A 24350-nucleotide genomic window follows, 5' to 3' on the forward strand; every position below is an offset into this window, starting at 1 on the left:
ACAGACTCACATTCCTTCTTTTAGCATTGTGGTACTGGAGCAATCATCTACTTAATGTCTCACACATACAGATTTATGGCTGTATTTGCTAACCCCATAAGTAGTAAGGGGGAAAAATAGAACATAAGATTTTGTTGGAAACAAGAAAAGGTCATTTGTCTCATCGAATCTTGTCCTTTCATAGTACTCCTGTTCCTTCAGGGATATTTCTAATTGTTTCTTGATTATTCTAGCATTTTGCCTCTAACATTGCTGAGCAGCTATTCCATGTCTTTTATTAGCTTCTTCATGCAAGAGCTAGTACCAAACTCTCTTCTGAACGAACCCGAAGTGAGGCTTCAGCGACTAAAATATGATCTGATTCTCAAGGGGCTGTACCATCAGCCACAGAACTATACTGGTATTTCAGTAAACACAAAAATCACTGAGCTGTGGGGACATTCATGCTCTCGTCACAGATGATACAAGCTGTGTGGGTGTAAGAAACAGACTGAAGAGGTAACATTCACACAATGACGCACTTTCACAAAATGTACCTCTCATGGCACGGTGACAATCAACAAGGTGATGGATCAACTAAGAAAATCCAGGGCTTACACATATAAAAACCTTTTGGACACAGAAGTGTTCATTTCCTTCCTGGGCCGCATGCTCACTACTTTGGTAATATCTCAAGCACAACAACTTCTGGGTTAGTTTGGCCTACAGACTCTAATCATCTTGTGGAGTTTCTACCACCCTGACAAGTTGAAAGGATGAGCTTCCATAGGTGGAGTACAGCCAGTTCTCTACACTGACTTGGGCGAATCCACAGCTACTGTACAGTAAGTGCACCTTCCTCCACAATTGGGCAGACCTAAGGGTTAGGCCCTCCCACCAGGTGGAATAACACAGTTCCATCTCATTAAAGGCATCATACTCACCCACAAAAAAGATAATCAGCACGGATCTTGATCCTGCAAACACTTATGCAGGTGTCTCACTTCAAGCTGATTTCAGGGAAACTAGTCAAGCACTTGAAGCGAAGCACATGCATTAAGTGTTTGCAGGATTGGGGGTAGAGATTCTACAATATTGTGATAAGTCACATGCTTTATATGCAGGCACTACTGGAGGAACTTTTTATGAACCAACAGAGATCTTTTCCCATTCTCCACCAGGAAAAAGAGTTTTGTGCTGCCTTATTTGGAGCCTTACAGACTCTCTTTGTTATGAAAAATTTACACCACTAGATGCAGAACTAGGGGGGGTAAATACCTTTCTGAGGCTATGTCTACACTAGCACTTTTCTTGGTGAAAAACACACCTCTCTGACCGATAAAAGTTTCATCGACCAAAGCGCTGGTGTGCACAGTGCTGTGTCGGCGGGCTGACACTGCTTGTTGGGGGTGGTTTAATTATACCAGCGAGAGAGCTCTCTCCCGCTGGCATAGAGCAGCTACACAGACAGGGCTGGCTCTAGGCACCAGCATCCCAAGCATGTGCTTGGGGCGGCACTTTTCAAGGGGTGGCATTCCGGCTTTTTTGTTGTTGTTGTTGTTGCTGCTTTAGGTCTTTCAAGGAAGCCTGTAATTATAAACTGGATATTTAACCTAAAGATAAGTAATGTAGACATGGTGTGTAGTGTAGACATAGTGAGCTAAAGAACTGAAGCAACTATTTACCAGAAAAGATCCGGAGGGGGAAGGGGGGGCGGAACATATCCTGCACATCTGGTCAGTCTCCTAGAATATTAAGTTTTATTATTTTATTTATTTTTATTATATTATTACTGCCTAGAGGCCAAAACTGAAATCAGGCCTACTGTGGTACGCTCTATACAGTCACATATTAAGAAACAGTCTCCCTTCAGGAGAGCTTCTAGTCTAAGCAGACAAAGAGTAGGAGAGGAAACAGAAACACAGAGTAGTTAAGTGAGTTGTTCAAGGTCAATGACAGAGCTGGGAATAAAACACACTTCTAATGCTGCCAGACCAGTCCCGTGCCCTCCCCACTAGACCACGGCAACGCCCCCAGAGTTTTAATACTTTTGGTTGAATGATACAACATTTACGCTAAATTTATCCCTACCATGTTTATAGGCATTTGCTCATGCGTGAAAATAATTTCCTCCTTGGAGAAGGCTGTCATGGCACTGGCTTGCTTTGCTTGCACTGGATGCCCTCATTTCCTCCTGTGTTTTATTGTGAAAGCCGGCTGTATCTGTTTACAGGCAATGCAGATGCCAAAAAAGTTCTAATTTTAAACTTCTTTTTTTTTTAGGTCTGTCAGGGAAGCCTGTAATTATAAACTGGATATTTAACCTAAAGATAAGTACAGTATGTTTTCAGGCTCTTTAAGACATCGTACACATTTATAACATCACAGAAGGCCTCTTGGATAAACACATCTCAAGGTTTCCTTCCACAGCCTTTAAAAAAAACCCATATTTATATTGCTTTTAAATGAATAACCAACTCAAGAGATGGAATAGTTCCCTTGAGTAAATATATAGTAGACAGATTTATTTCTTTCAATTACAGAAGGTGCCTGGTGGTATTGACTGTAGTGAAGACTGCAAAGCTTCCCCTCTACTCAACATGTGTAAAGGTGGATCAAGTCCTGTGGGCTTCATCCTGCAGGGTGCTAAGCACTCTGGCCCAATGCAGCAAAACACATAAGAATACGTATAAAGCTATGCACATGAGGAGTCTCGCTGATGTCAATGGGATTGATCATGTACTTAAATTTAAGCCAGTGTTTAAGTGTTTCTGTGGATTGGGCTAGAGTGCTCAGCCGCTTGCAGGATTGAGCCCTATAAAAGGATTTTTGTAGCTAGCACAATTCTGATTCCATTGAGGCCCTTCTCTTTCAAGTAAAACGTCTCTCATTGGAAGCACCTCTGTTTCATCAGTGATTTGCCCACAAGGTGAGAGGGAGCTTCACCATTATCGTGTGATGACCAGAATTATCTTAAAAACTATCAGACGACCACTGTACGTGGATTTCTCAAAAAGAATGTGTCATGGTCTCAAGTATCTTCATTCAACTAATGGTGCTGTTGTCGCTCTCAAAGAGAACTGCTAGCTATGCATAGATGGGGTCCCACGGAGTCCTCTTGCTGGGATCCCCCTGGGTGAAGCAAAGTAGGACTGCAAGAATCAGCTCTGCTATTAGACAGCACTGGAAATCAGACTGTGCGTGCTATCATTTTAATGTATTTTATCAGTGTTGGTAACTTGATTGGAACCGCCTGAGTTAAGCTTATAGGTCCTCAAATAGGTTTCCCCCTTGCTACTGGTTTCTCCATAAGAGAGGAGAACCTGGGCTGTGTCATGGAGAACGATTCCATACTCAAAAAGAAGGTCAGATAAACATTATTGTCATTAGAGGTGGCGGAGAGATTTCTTTTCTACAAAAATGTCCAGTTTTTAAATCTGAAAACTGGAAACTTTAAATTTGTTGGTCTTAGCCACCAAAACCTAAGAAATTCTCTTTTCTCTATGAAAAGCCAAATATGTTAATCAAAACCAAAACATTTTAATGACAAATTTCATTTTGACAGACTCAGATTTTTTAACAAAAAAAAAATCCTTTTCATTTTAAAAATTCCCACCAGCTCTAATAATCATGCTTTTTGACATTTCCTAAAACTTGCTTTATTAGACTATATAAGGGGAGGGCGGGGGAAGCCAGTAGCACGGGGTAGCTGCAATAGCCTGCTGCAATAGCTGTCAGAAATAGTCTGGATGTCAACATATGGCCAAACAAGAGGTTCACCAGGGAGCAGTCATTCATTCCGAGAATAAAGCTCTCCAACACCCAGCAGCAACACAGAGGGTTCCTGCAACATCAATCAGGAAGTGGAAGGGTGGGAAATACAAGATATCATCTTGAAACAGAAGAGAGGGGTAGAGAAGCACAGATGAAATTACAGGCTCCTTGGTCTATTAATACCTCTGCTCAAAGAGACAGATGAAAACTCATGTTTTATCTGTACTTTATTGGCTCACTTAAGGCTCAACAATGTCAGGCTGACACAGATATTTCATTGCCCAGCCTCCCTCAGAAAAGAAAAGATGCTGATATCCTGCATAAAGGGCAGCTTGTAACTGTACCATTCCAGAAGCAGAACCAGGAACAAACTGTGACTCAGAGCCACAAATTATCATAGTACTTCAGTTCTTTCAAGGATATTTCTAATTGTTTCTTGATAATTCCAGTAGTTTGCCTCAGTAACATTTCTGAACAGCTATTCCGTGTCTTTTATTGGCGTCTTATTGAAAGAGGTAGGACCACAAACTCATTCCCTTGCTCCTCTTGCTCTGGAGGGAGGAAAGATGGGGGAGTAACCTGCTACTACCCTTGGTCAAAAACAAATTATTTTCAGTCTATGCCAGCTCAGGTTGAGTGTAGAAAGTGGGACTCAAGACTACACCCATTCCCTGTCCGCCCACCTGCGGTGCCTTCTCTCACCCTCCGCTGTGACCCGTGACCTAGGTAGTCTGCACAGGTGTGTAAGATGAGACATCAAGAGAGGGAAAAATTACTATTGTGATCACAATTTTAGGTTTTAATTCTCATCTAACAAGTAAGGAATTTCTAGTACCTAGGAGAGATTCTATCATTCTCTACATACATTTTATTTATGTCCGTCACCATAGGATTTAAGCAACCAAGTTTTTTTCAGCTTCAACACTTTCCGTGGTTGGCCTACAGGGTGTTCTGCTCCTCACCCTTAGGAGTTGTAGATATACACGTGTGGAGTGTGTGGGGTGGAGGGGCAGCATTCCAAATAATGAGGAGGTTCGTCCTATTTACTTAAACAGCATGACATTGTTCACTGAGAATGCCTTGTCTTTAGCTCTGACAAGTGGTCATCTGAGAACCAACAGCTGCACTGTACCTGCAGATCACAGTATTCTAAGGGTGGTATAAAATGAGAATTGATAGTAAATCAGTGGGTATTTTGATATGGCCTTTTGTAACTTATCTGAATTAGAAACTGGAGGCTAGGTTTCTTTGGCTACTTTTACGTATTTAGCTATGGGATAAAAATCCACAACAAAATTCAATCACAATATTTTTTCTCTGTGATGGGTGCTCTTCTGTTCAGTTCTAACCACGACAGGATTTGTCATCTCACGACACGTAGTGTGAACTTTCTGCATTTCATTTGTTTTGACAGTTACTTGTAGTTTTATGTTACAGGTTTTCTTACTGCTGCAGATGTGTCCAATTGTTCAAGGCTAGCTATAACTGATACTATATTTGGCATGGCAGAAATGGGATGCAGTCTAGTTAAGGTACAAGAGAGCATCTGTTGCTTTGCTATACAGATCTGTTTTTATTTTTTGCTATGAATATATAACAATACGTCCTGGAAAGGGAGAAAGATGCAGCATCACTGCAAGTGCATTTGATGGGAAGGCCTATGTTGTTGATAAATAACATGAATTCATCAATTACCTGTGGGAAGTTATTCCACGTAAGGAAAGTATTATTGTATTTCCTACATACTAACAGTTTATATTTGGAAGTCATATTACATCCAAGAAAGTGTTCACACAGGACAGGGTCAGGAGTTGCCATAGCTGTACCTTGCAACTGCAGATTCTCTCTTGCCATTTCCCATTGAATGTGAAGTGGTTACAGGTACAAATAAGATGAGCTAAACTGGTGACCATGTTTCATAGAATCATAGGACTGGAAGGGACCTCAAGTGGTCATCTTGTCCAGTCCCCTGCACTCATGGCAGGACTAAGTATTCTCTAGGCCATCCCTGACAGGTGTTTGTCCAACCTGCTCTTAAAAATCCCCAATGATGGAGATTCCACAACCTCCCTAGGCAATTTATTCCAGTGTTTAACCACCCTGACAGTTAGGAAGCTTTTCCTAATGTCCAACCTAAACCTCTCTTGCTGCAATTTAAGCCCATTGCTTCTTGTCCTATTCTCAGAGGTTAAGAACAATTTTTCTCCCTCCTCCTTGTAACAACTTTTTATGTACTTGAAAACTGTTATCGTGTCCCCTTCTCAGTCTTCTCTTTTCCAGACTAAACAAACCCAGTTTTTTCAATCTTCCCTCATAGGTCATGTTTTCTAAACCATTAATCATTTTTGTTGCTCTTCTCTGGACTTTCTCCAATTTGTCCACATCCTTCCTGAAATGTGGCACCCAGAACTGGACACAATACTCCAGTTGAGGCCTAATCAGTTCGGAGTAAAGTGAAAGAATTACTTCTTGTATCTTGCTTACAACACTCCTGCTAATGATGTTTGCTTTTTTTGCAATAGTGTTACACTGTTGACTCCTATTTAGCTTGTGGTCCACTATGACCCCCAGATCCCTTTCCGCAGTACTCCTTCCTCGATAGTCAGTTCCCATTTTGATTGTTCCTAAGTGGAATACTTTGCAATTGTCCTTAGTGAATTTCATCCTATTTATTTCAGACCATTTCTCCAGTTTGTCCTGATCATTTTGAATTATAATCCTGTCCTCCAAAGCACTTGCAACCACTCCCAGCTTGGTATCATCCACAAACTTTATAACTGTACTCTCTATGCCATTATTTAAGTCATTGATGAAGATATTGAACAGAACTGGACCCAGAATTGATCCCTGCAGGACCCCACTCGTTATGCCCTTCCAGCTTGACTGTGAACCACTGATGATTACTCTCTGGGAACGGTTTTCCAACCAGTTTTGCACCCACCTTATAGTAGCTCCATCTAGGTTGCATTTCCCTAGTTTGTTTATGAGAAGGTCATGTGAGACAGTATCAAAAGCTTTACTAAAGTCAAGATATACCAACTCTACTGCTTTCCCCCTATCCACAAGGCTTGTTACCCTGTCAAAGAAAGCTATCAGGTTGCTTTGACACAATTTGTTCTTGACAAATCCATGCTGACTGTTACTTATCACTTTGTATTCGGCTATTTTATAGCCCTTTTGTTAAAAACAAGTTAATGCGCAAAGGCTATCTTCATGAAAGACTTTGGTATAAAGAGAAATAGCATTAAAAATAACTAATGCCCCAATCCTGCCTCATGCTGGCAGACCCTTGTATTTGCATGGAGTTCCGACACCTTCAGCAGGGCACCTCAATGGCTTAGCCAGCAGGAGTCCACCTGCATGAAGCAGCTTGTAGGACTGATGTTTAAAAGGGTGCGCTCAAAGTTGTAATGGTTATTTAGATCTTCAGTTCTCTCTCTCTCCCCTGAGGAAATCGCTGGTTTTCCTAATGTATAAGGGAAGTTTCTGGACAAGGGGATACAAATGTAAAGCAAGTATATATATATATATATATATATACACACACACACACACACACATTTTATATATATATGTGATTGATAGATAAGATGGATAAAAATGAAATGGAAAGGAAAGACAGATATAATATTGAATAAATACTGAATGTTTGGTTTGAACTTTCACTTTATCTTTATGTATCCATGGCTGTTTGTTTGTTTAACTGATATATATAGCTACATGCAATGGTAGGTGCATTTTCTATATACAGTCTTTATATATATTAGCACAAGTCATGTCAATGTCATGTTAATCCAATGAAGAAATATAAAAGGTAAGAATCTTACAAGAACTGTTCATAACTTAAGGACTTTTCAACTTTAAATGAGAAATCACAAATCTAAGAGTTTGAACCTTAAAATCTATCAACCACACCCAGAAAAGTTTTGAACACTAGAATTTTTTTTAAGCTTAATACTTTCCCAGGGATGGGCAAGCCAGCTCAGATATGATGGGAACCAGTCCAAACTCAAAATCAGACCTGAATCCAAACTGATTAGCAAGTTTTAAAGAAATAAATAAAATGATTTTTTTCCCATTTAATTCCCACATGCCTCTGTACTTCCTTGTTCTGGTCAGTAAGAGTAATAAGATACCAACATAAAGACTGGTCATGTATTTCCTGGTTTCTAGCAAGTAAAAAATACTACTAGAAATCTTGCATGAAGGTCAGACTGACAGATTTCCTGCCCGATCCCTAGACAAGGGGTGGAACCCCCTCCCTAAAAACTTCTCCCCAGCTAAGTATATAAGAGCTATTATTTCAATACATAAATTAAGTTGTACAGAACATGCACAACCTTAAAAAGCTTTAGGCTGTTATTAGGAATGTACATTTTCTGCTTTTACCATCTCTTCTACAAAGGCAACACTTACTGACCGGAGGTTATCCATTCTGATGAGCCAACGATTTCGCTCTATATGAATCAAGGTGTACAGGAGTTTATTGCCTTTGAAATGTCTACATTTAATTTGAAAGTGCAACCTATATCAAGTGATCTGATCTTACTGTGACATCACATTCACTGTGATATCAGAGCATAGCAACAAATTTGTCCACAAAAGATACTGCTACACTACATTACACACTGTATTAATATGGCAGCTTGAAACTTTTCTCCACAGGAGACAGAAGAATATTGTCTAAATATATTTGATCATTTCACGTTGAGTATATTGATAAATACATTTTCCTCTGTAGTTGTTATTTTGATGTTTGTAATCCTTTTGTACATATTGGTTTGTAAATTAAAATGATTTCTGCCAAAGTTTTTTTTTTCTTTTTCAACAAATAAAAAAGAAAAAAGAATCAATGTAGGTTTTGATACATGTACATTAAAATGAAAAATATACTTCATGGTTCTTTTAATCAACCTATCTATAGATAGACTTCTCTCATATTTCCAATGTAAAAAATAAATAAACAAACAAACAAAACAAAAAACATTTCCACAATCCGAAGCACAAGGTTAGACTGTTATAACCACAAACCAAAAGGTAGCAAAAAACATACAGAGGATTTAGCCTTTGACAGAGTCCAGGCAAACCCCATTTTTACTTATTAAGGACCCAACCCTGGTCATCCAAAGATCATTCATACCTGCTATAACCTTTCACTACCCTCTGCTCACTGGAGAATACTCAGAACATCCACTGAATTAAAACACTAGGACCGCACAAGCACTCCTTAGTCACCACAAATATCTCCTTTGATTTAATTTACATGCACTCTGGGTTAGCCTTTGTCCACAACCTTTAACCCGGTGGGGTATCTCTTGTCCAGCTTTCTTTCCTTAAATTGTGTCACCTATCTGCTAAAATGGACCCAAGTGTGTGACATATTGATGCTCTTCAAAGGGCCTGATTCAAATCCCAAAATCAAAGAAAACACTCTTACTGACTTCAGTGGCCTTGGGATCACATCCAAAATGACAATCATGTGCTTTTTCCTCCCTTTAATCCTCTGGGATCATAAGGGGAAAGGAATTTGCATGGCACAGAATGGGGTTTCTTGCCACTCTTTTCTTCTGGCATGTCTAAAAGAAGAGCACTGGAGGGAAAAAAGCTGGGAATACCATTCCTTCAAGTACACAGGAAGGTTCCCATTGAATGGTATAGTCTCTCTTGCCCTGAGTGTCTGAGTGTAAGAGATCTTAGGAATGTTACTTAGCTTTCCTCTCTCATGAATGGCTTCTAAATATTTTCTTAACATGCTGTGGTTAACAGAATAGCTCAATAGCAGTATGACTGTCGCAGAGAAGCGATATGCATACGAAACATGGATCTACCACTTCAAGATGCAGTAGTAACAGGAACATGCCCTGTGATCATCTTCCATTCTTCAGCTAACTTAACCTCAAAGAAGCTGAAAAGGAAGGACAAGCCGGGTAGATCTACACAATAGATCAAGAGAATTCCAGTTACTGCGGAGTAACCTTCCTTTCTTCATTATAAAATTGCCCGTGCAGATCCCCAGTTTTAACAGACTGGCAAGCCGTAGACAACACCCAGAGTAAATGGTGAGTGCTTCATTACACAGAAAGTGAAGGAGTGCCCTTCTGATTTAAACATCTGATGGCTCCTGAATCAAAAAAGTAGTGTGGTCAGGCTGCAAGAGACAATTCTTATAGGATGAAATGTTTTCTGACAATAAAAACAGCTGGTGCTGTCCTTATCTGAAAGGATGCACACACAAGATTGCTACCCATCTCACAATTTCTTTAATATTCTTTCCTTTCACTGGACACTATTCACAGAAAAGCAATGGAAATAAGGTCTTTGTCCAGTTACTTTGCAATGGTCTCTGCATCTGCCTTTGAGTAAGAAATCTAGCTTTCTAAAAAGATGCTATTCTCTTTGGATAGCCGCCTCTGATTGCTTTTGACTGTTGCTAGGAACTTTGGAAGTGCATGTGCATTCCACAATGACACACTGGAAAGCATTTCAGAGTATAGTGAAGGACTGAGGAGCAAGCTATCTGAAATAGTTAAGTATTTTATCAGTAGCATTCAAGTACAGTATCAGAAGTCTCATTTCCGAGCTATGCAGTAAGCACAGGGACCTCAAGCTTGATGGGCATCCAGTGTATGATTTCTAATGGAGTCTGAGTGCAAACTGGAGACAGAACAGCTGACACCCTTACTATAAGACTATTCTTGGAAACAAAGCAATACACAAATCTCAGAGAGATGGATTTTGCAGGCTTGATATTTATAGTGAGAATAGTTAGTGGGAGAGGAGGGAGTTGTTGGTTTGTACCCAGCATGTATAATAGCTTTATCACAGAGCACGTTTTTAAAAGCACAGATGTATTAAGCGTCTGAGAATTCTCTAGCAGCCTTTTTGTCATTTTAAATTGGACTGTATTGGTTTGCCAGATGTACATTGGTGCTAAAATGAATGTATAATAAATGTTTAAAAATTAGCTTCTATATCTCTGTTCTATCCTAAAAAAACCCCAGTACAAATAAGAATACATTAGTTTTGGAACGGAAGCCCTAAATTATACTTCATTCAGCAATTGGGAAAAACAGTTCAGTTCAGTGGGACTGAAATAATACTTTTCATTTATATGTGTCTTCTGATCAAACCAAAAAATGAAGTCCTCAGTAATGTAACACATTTATCTAGACTAGGATACACGGTGTATTTTTAAAACATGCTCATTAATATGTTTTAACTACCAGGTTTTTACAATACTAATTTTATGCTTATCTAGACACAACTTACAAGTTAGATATTATCACTATTTTACTGACAGAGAAACAGAGATGCACTATTTTGTCTATTGTCACATAGGAAGTGTATGGGAAAGGTGGGAACAGAAGCCAGATCTCTAGTTTCTGACTAAGTCCTTTAGCACAGCATTGAGCATTAGTGACAAGTTCATTATGTCATGGAGGGACTATCCTTGATTGTGTGGAGCCAGATTTTCCCAAGATAACAGTACCCACATCTTCCACTGTGACATTTACAGCTAGATTTTTAAACAAGCTCTATTGGGCGCTGAGCTCTCTCAAAAATCTGGCTATTAATTTTGGCTGGATATACATTATAAATGGATACACGACACAAATAAAAATCTAAATGTGTTAATATTTTGAATATGTTATATATACACATAGCTCTGTAACAGTATGGAAGTTTCTAGGGCCCTGCACAGAAATGGAAGACTCTTTTGCAAAGTCGTTTTGTCAGGTGTTAGAACGATCCATAGATATGCAGAGCTCTCTGATGTCCTATGAGCTGGTCCTATTTACTCCAGCCCAGGTGTAAAAGAAAACTTGAGTGCCTCTAGGAGGTGGAAGGGACTAGAGCAAAGACAAAGAAGTCCTGGAGGAGAAAAAGCCTACATGGAATAGCCAAGCTCAAGAGACAGCTTACTTTGAGGTTTATGTTACATTGTTATTTGAGGAAATAAAAATGAACCCCAGGATGGAAGTAATTTTGGACCACATCCAATGTGTCTCCCCTCTGTGATTTGAGCAGAATGATAACTCTATCTGCTTATAAGCACCTTTTATCTAAAAAGGTCCTAAAATGCTTTACACACTTCATAAACAGGACTCACTTCACCCACCACTATAATTCAGCCATAACTGGGGCAAAATGCAGCAGTTGTTTAACAGCACTAAAAGTTTAGGAATACAACTGAGGAAGAATATAGTAGCTAACTAAAACTGTATAATAAGTGTAGGTAGGTGGAGTGTAATGGCTCTCATCACAACTGGCCTAGGACACTGGGATTAATATCCAAAGTCTTGTACAAACAGCAACATATTTAAAGACCACAAGGGATCAGGACTTCAGTTTTCCATCTCATCCAAAATACACTTTCTCCAACAGTTCAATGCGCCATACTATCCCACTGCAGTTTGGAATGAATACTGACTCAGGGACAAATTCATTCCTCCACCAACACTGAACTCAGAGTGGGGACTGAGAAGATGAGGGCTTGTGATGCAGACAGTCATGGTTATAGAGGACATCTGTCCAAACCACAGCCCTTCACAACTGGCTCTAACTAATATCTCCATAGAAAGGCCAAAGACTGAATAGGGGTCAGAGATGAAATTATCCTCTCATCCTCCGGCTCAGGATTAAGGTTCATTGGCAGTATAGCTAAACTTTGCAACTCCTCTGCCTATTTTGTTACCATTGTGAGGACAAAGAAAGGAATTGATTCTCAAGGCACTTTTACAGTGCAGTCAATTCACTTAAAATATTCAGATCTGTTGGCAAATGTTGCTACATAACATAATACAAACAAGCTTGAAAAATCTTCCATCTCTCATTTGTTTTCAGAGGCTGGAGTGTCATTATCATTAGGAACAAAGAGCACTTCATGAGAATTTAGCAACACTGTTTGCGTAGGTTTATATTGTAACAAACAATTTTTTCATTATTATTGTGTCAAATCGACCAGAACGTAATTTGGTGAATCAGAATTCCACAGGGGTGGAATGTGTTTTATTGTTTACAGTAATAAAAGCTATTTTTCCCTAGCTATGTGAAGCCAAGTGCCACTTGTATTTTAAAAATTTACACACTATTCTATTTTAAAAAAGAAAATTAAAATGGTATCAGCCCTTATTTTACAAAAAAATTCAGTCTCCCCTTTTGGATTATTTGATGGTTCAGCAATCAAAGAAATTTATGAACATATTGCAGTTGAATGCTTTCCAAAAACATGTCTGACTGAGAATGCTACGATAACTTTTCAGAATGCATTCAAACAAATAGCATTATGATGTTAGCCACACAGTAAGCTATACTCAGTGGTGTGCAGAAGAAAACATATCCATACAAAGCCACTGAGATATAACAACTGAGCAGTGGTTTAACCCACTTCCAGTTTTCAAAAATCCATAGCACCTCTATTATATTTATATTGATCTCACCTTCTTCTGTAATGCCGTAACTTCAACTGTCAGCGTATCAACTCGCTGATTCAGGCACTGGTTCTCCTCTTGCATTTTCCCCAGCATGACTCGATCAGTGTGTAACCTCATTTGTAACTCCAGAAACTGAGACAGAACACAGGGACTTGTTAGACAAAGCAACTTACATGATTATTAAAACAGGAATCAAATGCCAAAGTCGATTAGGCAATGAACCACACTGTGATCAGCAAAATTTCTTACACACAGCATGATGGAAGATTTGAAGTTGTCCCAGTTTCTCTTGCTCGCCCCAATAAAAGTACTTTATATTAATATTAATCTAAAGACTCATTAAAAAATAAGTCTGGAAAGTATCTAAGGAGCAAACTAGATATACTTCAGTTTGTTTTAATCTACTTTTACATTGCACTGCATTTTACCAGAAATTCATTCTTTCAGCAACTTAATTAACTTCACAGATCTTATAATTGCATGCATAAGCCATGGGATTTTTATTCATATATTTGTTTAGCCTTTACTGCTTTTTTTCCTAACGTATTTTCCCATAAACATGGGATTTGGGCATCTTGGTGAGCTACACAATTATTAATGCAACATACTAGGTATGAATTATTATGGGGGGGTTTTCATGTTCTCCCATGCACGAAGAGCAACCATGTACTCCAGTCTCAATTACTTAGATTAAGAAAATCAACAAAATAAATAAGTGTAAAGTCTTCCTGCAACAGTGCAGTGTATGTGAGACACGCTTTGTAACAACAACCTCCTTGAATGGAAAGACTAGAGAACCTCTCACAGCAGCAAGGCTCTTAGAAATTGAAAGGTGCAGTATGCAAAAAAGGATGCAAGTTACAGAAGCTACATTGCACCCCAGGCTTCCACTTTCAGCTTACAGTATTTTTATCTTGAATGAGAACTATCTCGGTTGTGTTTGGTGTAATAACTATGAGTCCAAAGGTGTTATAGAATATGATCAGTGTTTATTAGGATAAAATTCACCTACCCGAGCAAGAAAGTTCTCTACTATAAAGTGCACTAAATTGGTCTAAGCCAGTTTACAATGGTTTTCACAGAACTCCACCCATAAGATTCGCTGTTAATTTACAGGCAATATATCATTTAAACAAAATCTCACTCAGCGATGCTGGAATCTGAAGGCAGGACACTTGCCTAGCAACTTCTGAGAGTTGGATTTTACAAACTGATCCTTTCACAAATGCCAGATATACTGCAACCATCCACAGAGAGATAGCCAGCTCAAATCCAGTCTCACAGGGCTCAGATATAGCCTGAAAGCAGGAAATCAAAGCTCTGCCAGAGCAGAGTAGATATGAGTACCAGTCCAGTTGCCCTACCCATGGAGCAGTTTTTGCATCAGCCTTAGATGAGGGGAGTGCCCAGATACTCTTCTGATTGAAGGGTAAACATTGCAAGAGCACAGCAACCTTGAGGAAAGGTGGTTTATGGGGGTGGGGGGAAAGAAATGCTGGTCCAGGAGGAAGCTCTCACCCTTTTAAACATTGTGAAGGTTGACTTACACATCACATTATTAACATTTATTCTTTAGCTCCTGAAAGGCCAGTAAAAAACAACACTCTAGCCAATTGGTCACAATCAGGGGTCCACCCCATATAGTCACCTAAGGGATTTCCTGGACTGTCACTGAGGAGAAGCAATAGGGTGGTAAGGTCTTAATTTAATTGGAGTAAATGAGCCCAGAGCGTTAAAGGTGTTAACACAACCTTGTCATTGTGCCAACACTAAACAGTCAAACATGATTCGGGGTTTTGAATCGTGCCAAGACCTCAGCCTGCTTAGTACCATGGCAAACACACTACAAAATTAATGCCAAAGTTTGGGAGTTTATTGATCAGGATACACAAGCAAAAAAAAAAAATCAGAACAAGACAAAATATTTTGGAATTGAAATTGAGTGATTATGCAAAACAAAAAAAACCTTATCCAAGTCCCTTTCTCAGAGAGCAGTTGATAGTTAGAGTCTCTTATTTTGTCAGGCAGAGAAGACAGAGTAGTTCTCTTGTTCAATTCTGAGTTGTGAATGATAGTCACTGTGATGGTTCTTGGGATATACAGCACTGAGAGTCATCTAGTTACCTTTGCCTCCAGTGTGAGGGAGTCTGGCTTGTGCTTAGCTGCGTGTCAGCTCCCCAACCTTCCTATTATCACTCAAGCACTCTCCTTCGGGCTATGCCAGCCCTTACTTTGCCTTGCTGTTTAACAATAGGTACAGGCCAGTCCTTCTGAAGCATTCCCTTGTGCTATCCTTTCTTGGTAATGACTGGAGGGGTGTTAACAGGCCTCTCGTTAACAGGGTGTCACTTTGAATGGTCCCTTGAAATATGTCAACTACTTATGCTAAACAATGTGTTCCACCTTGTATTTAGCTGTGACACTCTGAGTAAATTTCCCAAAGGAAGAGCTCTGTGTAAGCTTGTCTCTCTCACCAACAGAAGTTGGTCCAAAAGAAGATATTACCTCACCCACCTTCTCTCTCTAAAATCCTGGGACTGACATGGCTACAACTTCACTATATGCAACTCAGGATCAGCACTTTTGCATGATTCGACTGAGGATCAGCACTTTGCTTACTACCACCGCACTGAGATATATTTATAGTAAAAGCGAGAATACGTTTATCACCAAAGATTCATGTGATAGTGAGTTAGGATATTAGCAACAAATAGTTACATGTAAAACAAAAATCGTAAGATGACTTCTAGACTCTAGACATAACTAACAGGTTAATCTCCTGTCCAAAATCCTCTGGAGCATTTTCAACTAAGGCTAGTTGTGATCCCCTTCTCATGAATGTAAACTCATTGTCTATTTACTTCCTAGGTGCAGGATGAGGGGGTATCTTCTTTGCCTCCTACATATGCCACAAATTTCACTGTCTGTACTTAGAGCTAGGATAAACCTCTGGGGTTTGTTTTCCCGCACATGCTGCTTCCCTGTTGAGTTCACATCTCTTCCTCAACATCAGACTTCAATGGACAACCATTGTATTATCTTAATTTTTACATCCCGACAGAGAGATGCATTTATTTCCTCCTGTCTGGAGGAAAATCTGTCTTTCACCTCTGCTGGTGACTAATACCTTGATGCAGGTTATAAGAACATATTTTCAGTATATATACATAACTCCTTACACAGTACCTGTACATACATTGCATAATTATATTAATAACCAGTGTGACACCAGCTTTCATTTGCGACCTCACATGACATTCTTTGGTGAACGAGAATGTACATACAAGAATCAGGGGATAACTGTACCCCTCTGTACCCCCTTGTGAATTGGCATTAAAAGGTTCTTAGGCTACAAGTCACTTTCCCAGATTTTGACAAAACAGACAGACTAAAGGGGAAAACAGATAGGATAGTAAAGGTGGGGAAAGTATGGCTTTTTGTTGATGTTCTTGGGCAGCTCATCAGACACAGACAGATGCTTTGGCCTGGCAGGTAAGCCACAAAACTGCTACTCAGGCTCACTTTTCCAGTCTGGGACATCATTTGGCTGGTCTGGTCAGGACCCTGTGCTTTACTGGTCTCTCTGAGGCTGGGCACAGCTAGCTGGGGCAACTCATCCCATCATGCTGGTGATATGTGGCTGCTCTCAGGATCAGGAGAAAAGCTGAAAGAGATAGAGAGACAGTGGGGGGGGGGACAAAGACATGAGGGAAGGGAAGACAGAGCAGGGTGTCACATGACGGCCCCATGCTGAAGTCTTGCTGGGACAGCGGTGTTGGTCAGGTGTGTTAAGATCTGGGTGTCATCAGATCCAATGGTCCTCAAGGCTCACGAACAAAGGACAGAGTTCCTGGAGCAAGCAGAAGTCAGCCTAATTTCTGATACACCAATTTTGGTACATTGACTTCTGGTCCCACACTCCTCTTGTTTTCCAGGCATGCTATCAACACAGTCCTTGAGTTTTATCAGTAGGCATCTTTGTGGACTAACCTGGTCTTTTTTCCCCCCTTCTGTACCTTTTCCTTTCAACATTTGTTATAGGCGATTGATACATTTTACAAACTTTTATCCACTTTCCTACAGTTGAGCCCACAAGTGGGGTAGGCCTGCCAGGCCCCAGTTATTAGAAGAGTGGGCACAAATTTCAGCTGCTTGAAAAGTGCCAATATCTAATCCTTGGAAGGTGAGGGGAGCCATATAGGGGTTTGTTTTCCAAATCAAGTCAGTCGTGATGAGTGTGCAGTGAACTGGGTGTTCTCAGTTCAGTTCCTATTAGACAGGTGTCTGCATCACATTGACAACCTCAGCACAGAGGACAAGGAGGGAATAGTCAGGGAGACTGAATTATCCACCAGGATCCCTAAAGGTCAGGTTTGAGGCACTGTAGCAGAGCGCTGACTCACCGGCGTGGTGCCTCCTGCTGGTCATCCAGGAATTAGCTCAATTCCAGCCTCAGAGCACCCCCTGATAGCCAGTGTCTTGGCTGCCTCAGGCCCCGTGTCCCTCCCAGACCCCAGGGCCCCTTTCCTTGGGGTTCTGCCCCCAGAAATACCCCCACACTCTGGGTCTCCCTTCCCAGGGGAGCCCTCTCCCCCTATGCCCACTTTGGCTCGGTGGCTACTGCCAGTCATCATCTAGCCCCCTTTCTCTGGGGCAAACTGCAGTCTGTAATCACCACTCATCACTGTCAGGGGGGTTGGACCAGCTGCCTCTGCTTATCCCCAGACTGCACCTCCCAGCCCCAGTACCTCCTTAGGCCTTTAACAAGACTCAGCCTGGGGAGTTGCCAGGCTGGAGCTCCCCAGTGCCTCTTGCCCTTCCCCAGCACTGCTCTGCTTGGGGTACCCTGTGCTCCCAGGCAGCTAGGCCCTTCTAACTCCAGGGCTGGAGTGAGACTTTGACCCAGCTCCTCCCGCACAACGTTCTTATCAGGGCCAGCTGGGCCCTGATTGAGCTGACCACAGCTGTGGTCAGCTACTCAGTCAGCTTCCCTCAGCTGTTCTCACTCCTCTTATCTCAGGAGCAGAGTAACCACCTTGCTACAGACACACTGACATTGTGCTCTTCTCTTCTAACTATGCTTTGAAACTGAGGGGACTTCAATCCAAGGACCTGTTCTTCCAACTTCACCAGCAATATAGTCACATGCATGTAATTATTTTTTTTATTTTAAAGAAAAAATCACACATTGTCATGTTTATCTAACAACACTCGTTAAGACAGGCAGACTAATTCCATACATTTTCAATCCATTATGGATATTCCCATATATAAATAATTGAAAAGCTCTCATCTTTACTGGAATTAACAGAAAACATGCAACACAATCCATTTTTAGATACAAATTCTATGCACTAAGGAATATACTTTACCACACTTGTACTAAGCCCATGTTTTAAAATGTGGGTGCGGAGAACTACAGCATCTTCCTGCCAATATGTAGTTTGATGATAAATTGTGATTTTTATTTAATGAAAGTATATAATTATCTGTAATTAAGAAGTGGATGATGTGAATGTGAATTTTGGCCTTCTTTATCCCTTTGGATCCTTTGATTAAAGGCACTATGAAAGTGCAAGGTATTATTATTCAAAGCCATATCCAAAAATGTATTACAATGCTAACAATTAAAGCATGAAGACAAGCAGCTACAGCAGAGCTTTTTCGGAACTAAAATAAACCTCCTCAAAGGTTTTAATTCATTAAAGCTTCTCCCAGTCACAAATCCTGGTCGAATTTAAGATCCAGACTGTCTAAAAGAAGTTATGTAGTGAAGTTTATGGGCAGAAGTGTGTTATTTTATTGGTGGTTGAAAAGTTGTCTATCAGCCTTTGTAATTATATTCTCCCAATTTTATTGTAACTTTGGGGGGGAAATTGCCAAATTATAGATTTTTTATATATATAATGCTGTTTACAAACGGTTTATCCACTGAGAGACTCATTTATTTTATCAGACAGAAAATGCAGAGGGGTATTAATGTTAAGATTATTTAACTTGCAATATTATGGTCCCAATCATACCATAAGCCATTATATGGCTATGTTAACTTTGGATCTTTTGCCTGATGCAAGTGCATTGTGTGTAGGGAATTTAACTAGGTAATATGGTTAAAATCTATGGTTAAAACTGCATGGTAAACTGCAACACCTGGGTTTTATTTTCACAATTCACTGACTTGTTACGTGACCCTCTTTATTTATTTGTAAATCAAATGAAATAATACTTCCCAAACTCAAGCAGAGGTGTTGTGCAAGTTAATACAATAATATCTGTATGAAGTGTCTTGGGAACTCTAGATGAAAGTGAAAGTATTTCCAAATCTAAATGGGTTTCAAGCCTGAGGTGATAGGACTTTTTAAGCAGTTTAGCTTTGATGGTTAGGTGTTTCATTGTAAATCCTGTAACCTTCTTTAAAAACAGATATTGGCCCTGATTTTTTGGTCTAGCCAAGGAGCGTTCAGCACAAGTCCAAAGGAGTAGGGGAAAGGTAGTTTTATGCCCTTTTTGTGCCTTCTTGTTCCTGGCAGCCAGTTACAAATCAGTTCAGTCCCCATTCTGAGAGCAATCTAAAGACTGCTCTAATCTAATGAACAGCCTCCAGATGCCATTATGGATCAGTTATAAAAGAGATGTCCCAGACACCCCACCTTTTCCCTGCTGTGCCCAATCACAGCCAGAAACAAGCAGGTGGGGGTAAGAGTCCCTACAGCAGCTGTACACCACTAAAGATCTAACTATTCAGAAGGAATTCTCCAATGGTCACTTCATCCGGCTTTAAGGCTGCTTTGTGCCACCAGAGCACTGCAAAGAATCTCTAATGAACTGGTGAATCAGGCCGAGGAAATGTTTAACTGCAAGGAACAGTGGAAAGTAGACAAATGCTCTCTTCCCTTGGCAATATTCTCTCACAGTCTCTATTCCTCCCAATGCTTTCAACACTGTCTTGTCAGTTACTTCCTGAAATGCTCTTGAACATGTTCAGCAGTATTTGAAATAAGCATAAGAAGGGAGAAATATTACAGTCCTATTATAGGTATCTCGGTGTCTGTAGCAGAACTGTATGGGGTTAAGCTATACTAGTATATGGTTAAACCACTGTACTATTATGACTCCTATAATGTCATAGGATTTGGGTTTCGGATAATAAAGCCTCTGCCTCAATCCTGGGTAAGGTAGACTACATGGGGAGACAGAAGCCTGTCAGAGTGGGGCTCCCTGTCCCCAGTGATATCAGCACTGTAAGGAATGGTGACTCAGCTAAAGTAAGAAGCCCTTCCAAATTCCTGTGTATCTAGAATAATTCTGTGCTATGCTAAAATAAGAACCTGTACATGTGGGGTGACCTTCGCCCCAGGGCAGGCAGCTCACACAAGAACCAATGCACCACTTAAATTCCGTAGGGCTTGGAGTAGGCCATCTGCAATGAAGTGAATTTCAGGTTTGGTGAATAAAAAGAAATGCTCTTTTTGTGTTGTGCTATGTTCCTAAGTCTTCAAGACTCAATTTAATTTTGCTAGCAATCTCCTGTATTCCCAGTGCTAATATTTGGGTTTGAAGAAGAGCTTTCTTCTTCACACACCAGTTTCTCCATCTGCTCAATCCTCAAGTGAAGTCATAATCCTATATTTATGACATCAGTTTGTTGCTATGGAAACAATATAATTTCTCTTTCAATGGTATGCAGTGAGCGTAAAGCACATACAGAAAGGGATGGATAAGGCTTCACGGGACTGAGGAGAGCCTCGCTTAGAGGCAGAAAGAGAAAAATAGTGTACAAAGATGGAATAAAGAAAAAAACTGAAGTGTAAAAACCAGGAGACAGGTCAAAGGTGGTTTAAAACATCATTTGCACTTGTCATATTTTCAGGGCATCCAGGGGCTTGCTTGGTCCCCAGCCTAAGTTAGAGCAGCCTCAAGACTGCCCCAGGACCCAAAAGAATAGCTGGTACGCTGTTTTCCCTATCCTGCTCCCTTCCCAAAACACTCCTAACTCCTGGCATGCCCCATACATTGGATGGCACGAGAGGGGCTCTGTTAGGTCATGGGTATTCCTCAGTGGGACGATCTGCCTGCTGCATGACCTGTTTACATGACAGAGTAGCATAAAGAAGCCATAGTGGAATAGAGAATCAGGGTCAGAGGATTTTCACTGGTGTTTCTGACAGTCTAATTTGGCCTGCAGATTTGGAATTACCGGCAGTGATGCATAAGACAGAGAGAACACATCTTGAATTTCAGCTCCCAGGGTGAGCCCGCAGCAGCAGCAGTTAGGAAAAACATCTCTTTACTTGTGAGCTGAACAATTTTGTTCTAAAAGTCAATGAAAGTCAACAAACATGGAACCCTATGATGCTTTAAAAAAAAACCAACCAGAATCACTCTGGGGAAGAGAGAAAGTGACTCGCTAGCTCAGGGTGAAAGAGGTAGGGACAGGGAGGGGTTCCAGATAGATGAAGCAGCCTAAACTTATGTAGCATATCACTCACATGCTCCTCATTAGTGACCTAGATTTACTAGCAGCCCACAAACATTTAATGTTGGATCCCTTTTCTTGCTGTAAATTATTGATATTAGTAATGTGGCCAGCCCAGAGGGCCCCGAGGGGGGCAATAGGGTTCGTTGCCCGGTGTGCGCTGCACCAATAGACACACCAGGGTGGAGAAGCAAACCAAATTTATTCGAGATCTCGAAAAGGCACTAGGAGACCAGCATGTCTCAAATCAAATGCAGCACATACTAGCAAGTTTTCCCTTTTATATTCCAAGCTGTTTCTGTGTAAGCCTTTGTTCTGTTAGTCCCTCTTTACCCCTCCTACCCCTCCCTCCTCGAGTAGTTACAGTTAGAAAGGTTCCCGTTCGCATGCTTATCTTCAACCTTGCAAGCTCTATGTACTAGGCCTTTCCCTCCCCCTTTTCCCCTGCATTATCACTAAAAGTTTTGCTAGTGTGAACGAAACTGCAGCTGTCTGCTAGAAAAAGCTGAACATTACATTTCTGCTCCGGCCTGCTTCAGCATTAGGCTGCTAGCATATAGGTAGGTTAAAGTTCACAAGATGGAGTTACCGTGGCTTACTTAGACCCAGAGCAGGGAGGTTTCATCGGCACTTATGGCCTTCCATTCCCCCGGAGTTACCTTATAGCTATGCCTAGTGACACCAACAGTAAGGATGAGGTTATAGAAAATGTGAGCTATGCTAAAGAAATTCATGTCCCTTAACTCTTTGCGTAGTACATATTCTTGTGCCCTTTATTCCATATTATGGTCTACATTTTGGCCTTCCTAGGTCAAGAAGCATTAAAGAATGAATCCCAACTAAGGGAAGTCCTTGGAAAGGGGCTGAGATTAGAGTAAAGCAAGTGAGTGGGATGCAGCTGGATAGCAAATTTTAATTAGAGCTGGTCAAATACCTATATTTTTCAATGAAAAGTATTTTTTCCTACAAAAAATTAATCCCATTTCCCACCTAACTTTTGTTTTAATATTATTCACTGTTTCTATAGCACTATTGGTGTGCGGGCATTTTACCATTTTATGGAGGAAGACAAAAAATGCTGAATATCTGCCCCATCCTTATAGTTAGAAAGATTTCCCTAATATCTAATCTCAATCTCCTTTGCTTACTCTGCAGCAAGGGAGATTTAGGTTAGATATTAGGAAAAAATTTCTAACTATAAGGATAGTTAAGCATTAGAATAGGCTTCCAAGGGAGGTTGTGGAATCCTCATCATTGGAGGAGAGGTTGGACAAATATCTGTCAGGGATTGTCTAGGTTTACTTGGTCCTGCCTCAACATAGGGGATTGGACTTGATGATCTCTCGAGGCATCTTCCAACTCCACATTTCTATGATTTTATGTTTCAGGACATACAGCAATATTTAACTAAAGGGGGCACTAGGGAGGAACTTTCTCAGCGGGTTGGTTATACCACAGACTACAGCAGGGTTTCTTTCATGTCTAAAGCAGCTTATACTAGACACTGTCAGAGACAGGCTATCACACACAATGGACCATTGCTCTGATCTATTATGGCAATCCCTGTGTTCCTATGAAACCAAGGTATGCTGATCATGGCTCTATATTTAAGTATTATATAGTACATCTGCAAGATTTCTCCAGAAATTCCTTCATTCAAGACATTTCATTGGACATTACAAGCCAGATTCTGCTCTTACTTACAGCATTGTAAATTAGGAATAACTCAATTTAAATGATCAGAGTTATATTGGCATAAATCTAGTGAGCGAGCAGAATCAGGGCCTATCCTCCGAGGGTAATTGTGAAAGTATTCTGAACTACTAAAAAGCAATAACAAACCCATTACATTAACAGATCTAGTAGAGCGTGAAACAGCCTCCCAAGGGAAGAGGTGGAAACTCTATTTGGTAGGAAAATACCCCATTTAAAACACTGTATAGGAAAACTCCTGCAGTAATGCAGTAAATTACCTGATAGATCTTCCTTTCTCTCTGACATATGATGACATCTTGGGGTGAAATCTAGACCAGTGAGGAGCTGTGTCACCACCTGCCTCACAATCTTGGGTGCCTCACAATGCTTTGCTGCTGCAGCTCCGTCCTGGGCCTCTCACAAACCATCTTCCAGCATGCAGGTCACACCCTGAGGGTATGTCTACACTATGGGATTAATCTGAATTTAGAGAATTCGAATTTTGGAAACAGATTGTATAAAGTCGAATGTATGCGGCCACACTAAGCACATTAATTCGGCAGTGTGCGTCCATGTACCGGGGCTAGCATCGATTTCCAGAGCGTTGCACTGTGGGTAGTTATCCCATAGCTATCCCATATTCCCGCAGTCTCCCCCGCCCATTGGAATTCTGGGTTGAGATCCCAGTGCCTGATGGGGCAAAAAACATTGTCGCAGGTGGTTCTGGGTACAGCCTCACCGCTCCCTCCATGAAATCAACGGCAGACAACAGTTTCACGCCTTTTTTCCTGGGTGAACATAGCAGACACCATACCACGGCAAGCATGGAGCCCGCTCAGCTCAAGACAGCAGTCATGAACATTATAAACACCTCGCGCATTATCATGCAGTTTATGCTGAACCAGGACCAGAAAAACAAGGCAAGGAGGAGGCGGCGACGGCAGCACGGCGATGAGAGTGATGAGGACATGGACATGGACACAGACTTCTCT

The 24350-nt window shown here is 40.8% G+C and overlaps 1 protein-coding gene across 1 annotated transcript in view; it reads right to left on the bottom strand.

Moving 5' to 3' along the window:
• The window catches only part of LMNTD1 (lamin tail domain containing 1), a 321294-nt gene that overhangs the window by 206745 nt on the left and 90199 nt on the right, over positions 1-24350 (bottom strand). Inside the window, exon 6 of the mRNA XM_034782870.1 lies at positions 13194-13319. Coding sequence (XP_034638761.1) covers positions 13194-13319 — 126 coding nt within the window. The remainder of the gene's footprint in view (positions 1-13193; positions 13320-24350) is intronic.

Source organism: Trachemys scripta, chromosome 1 (assembly GCF_013100865.1).
Source record: "Trachemys scripta elegans isolate TJP31775 chromosome 1, CAS_Tse_1.0, whole genome shotgun sequence".
Classification (NCBI taxonomy): Eukaryota; Metazoa; Chordata; order Testudines; family Emydidae; genus Trachemys; species Trachemys scripta.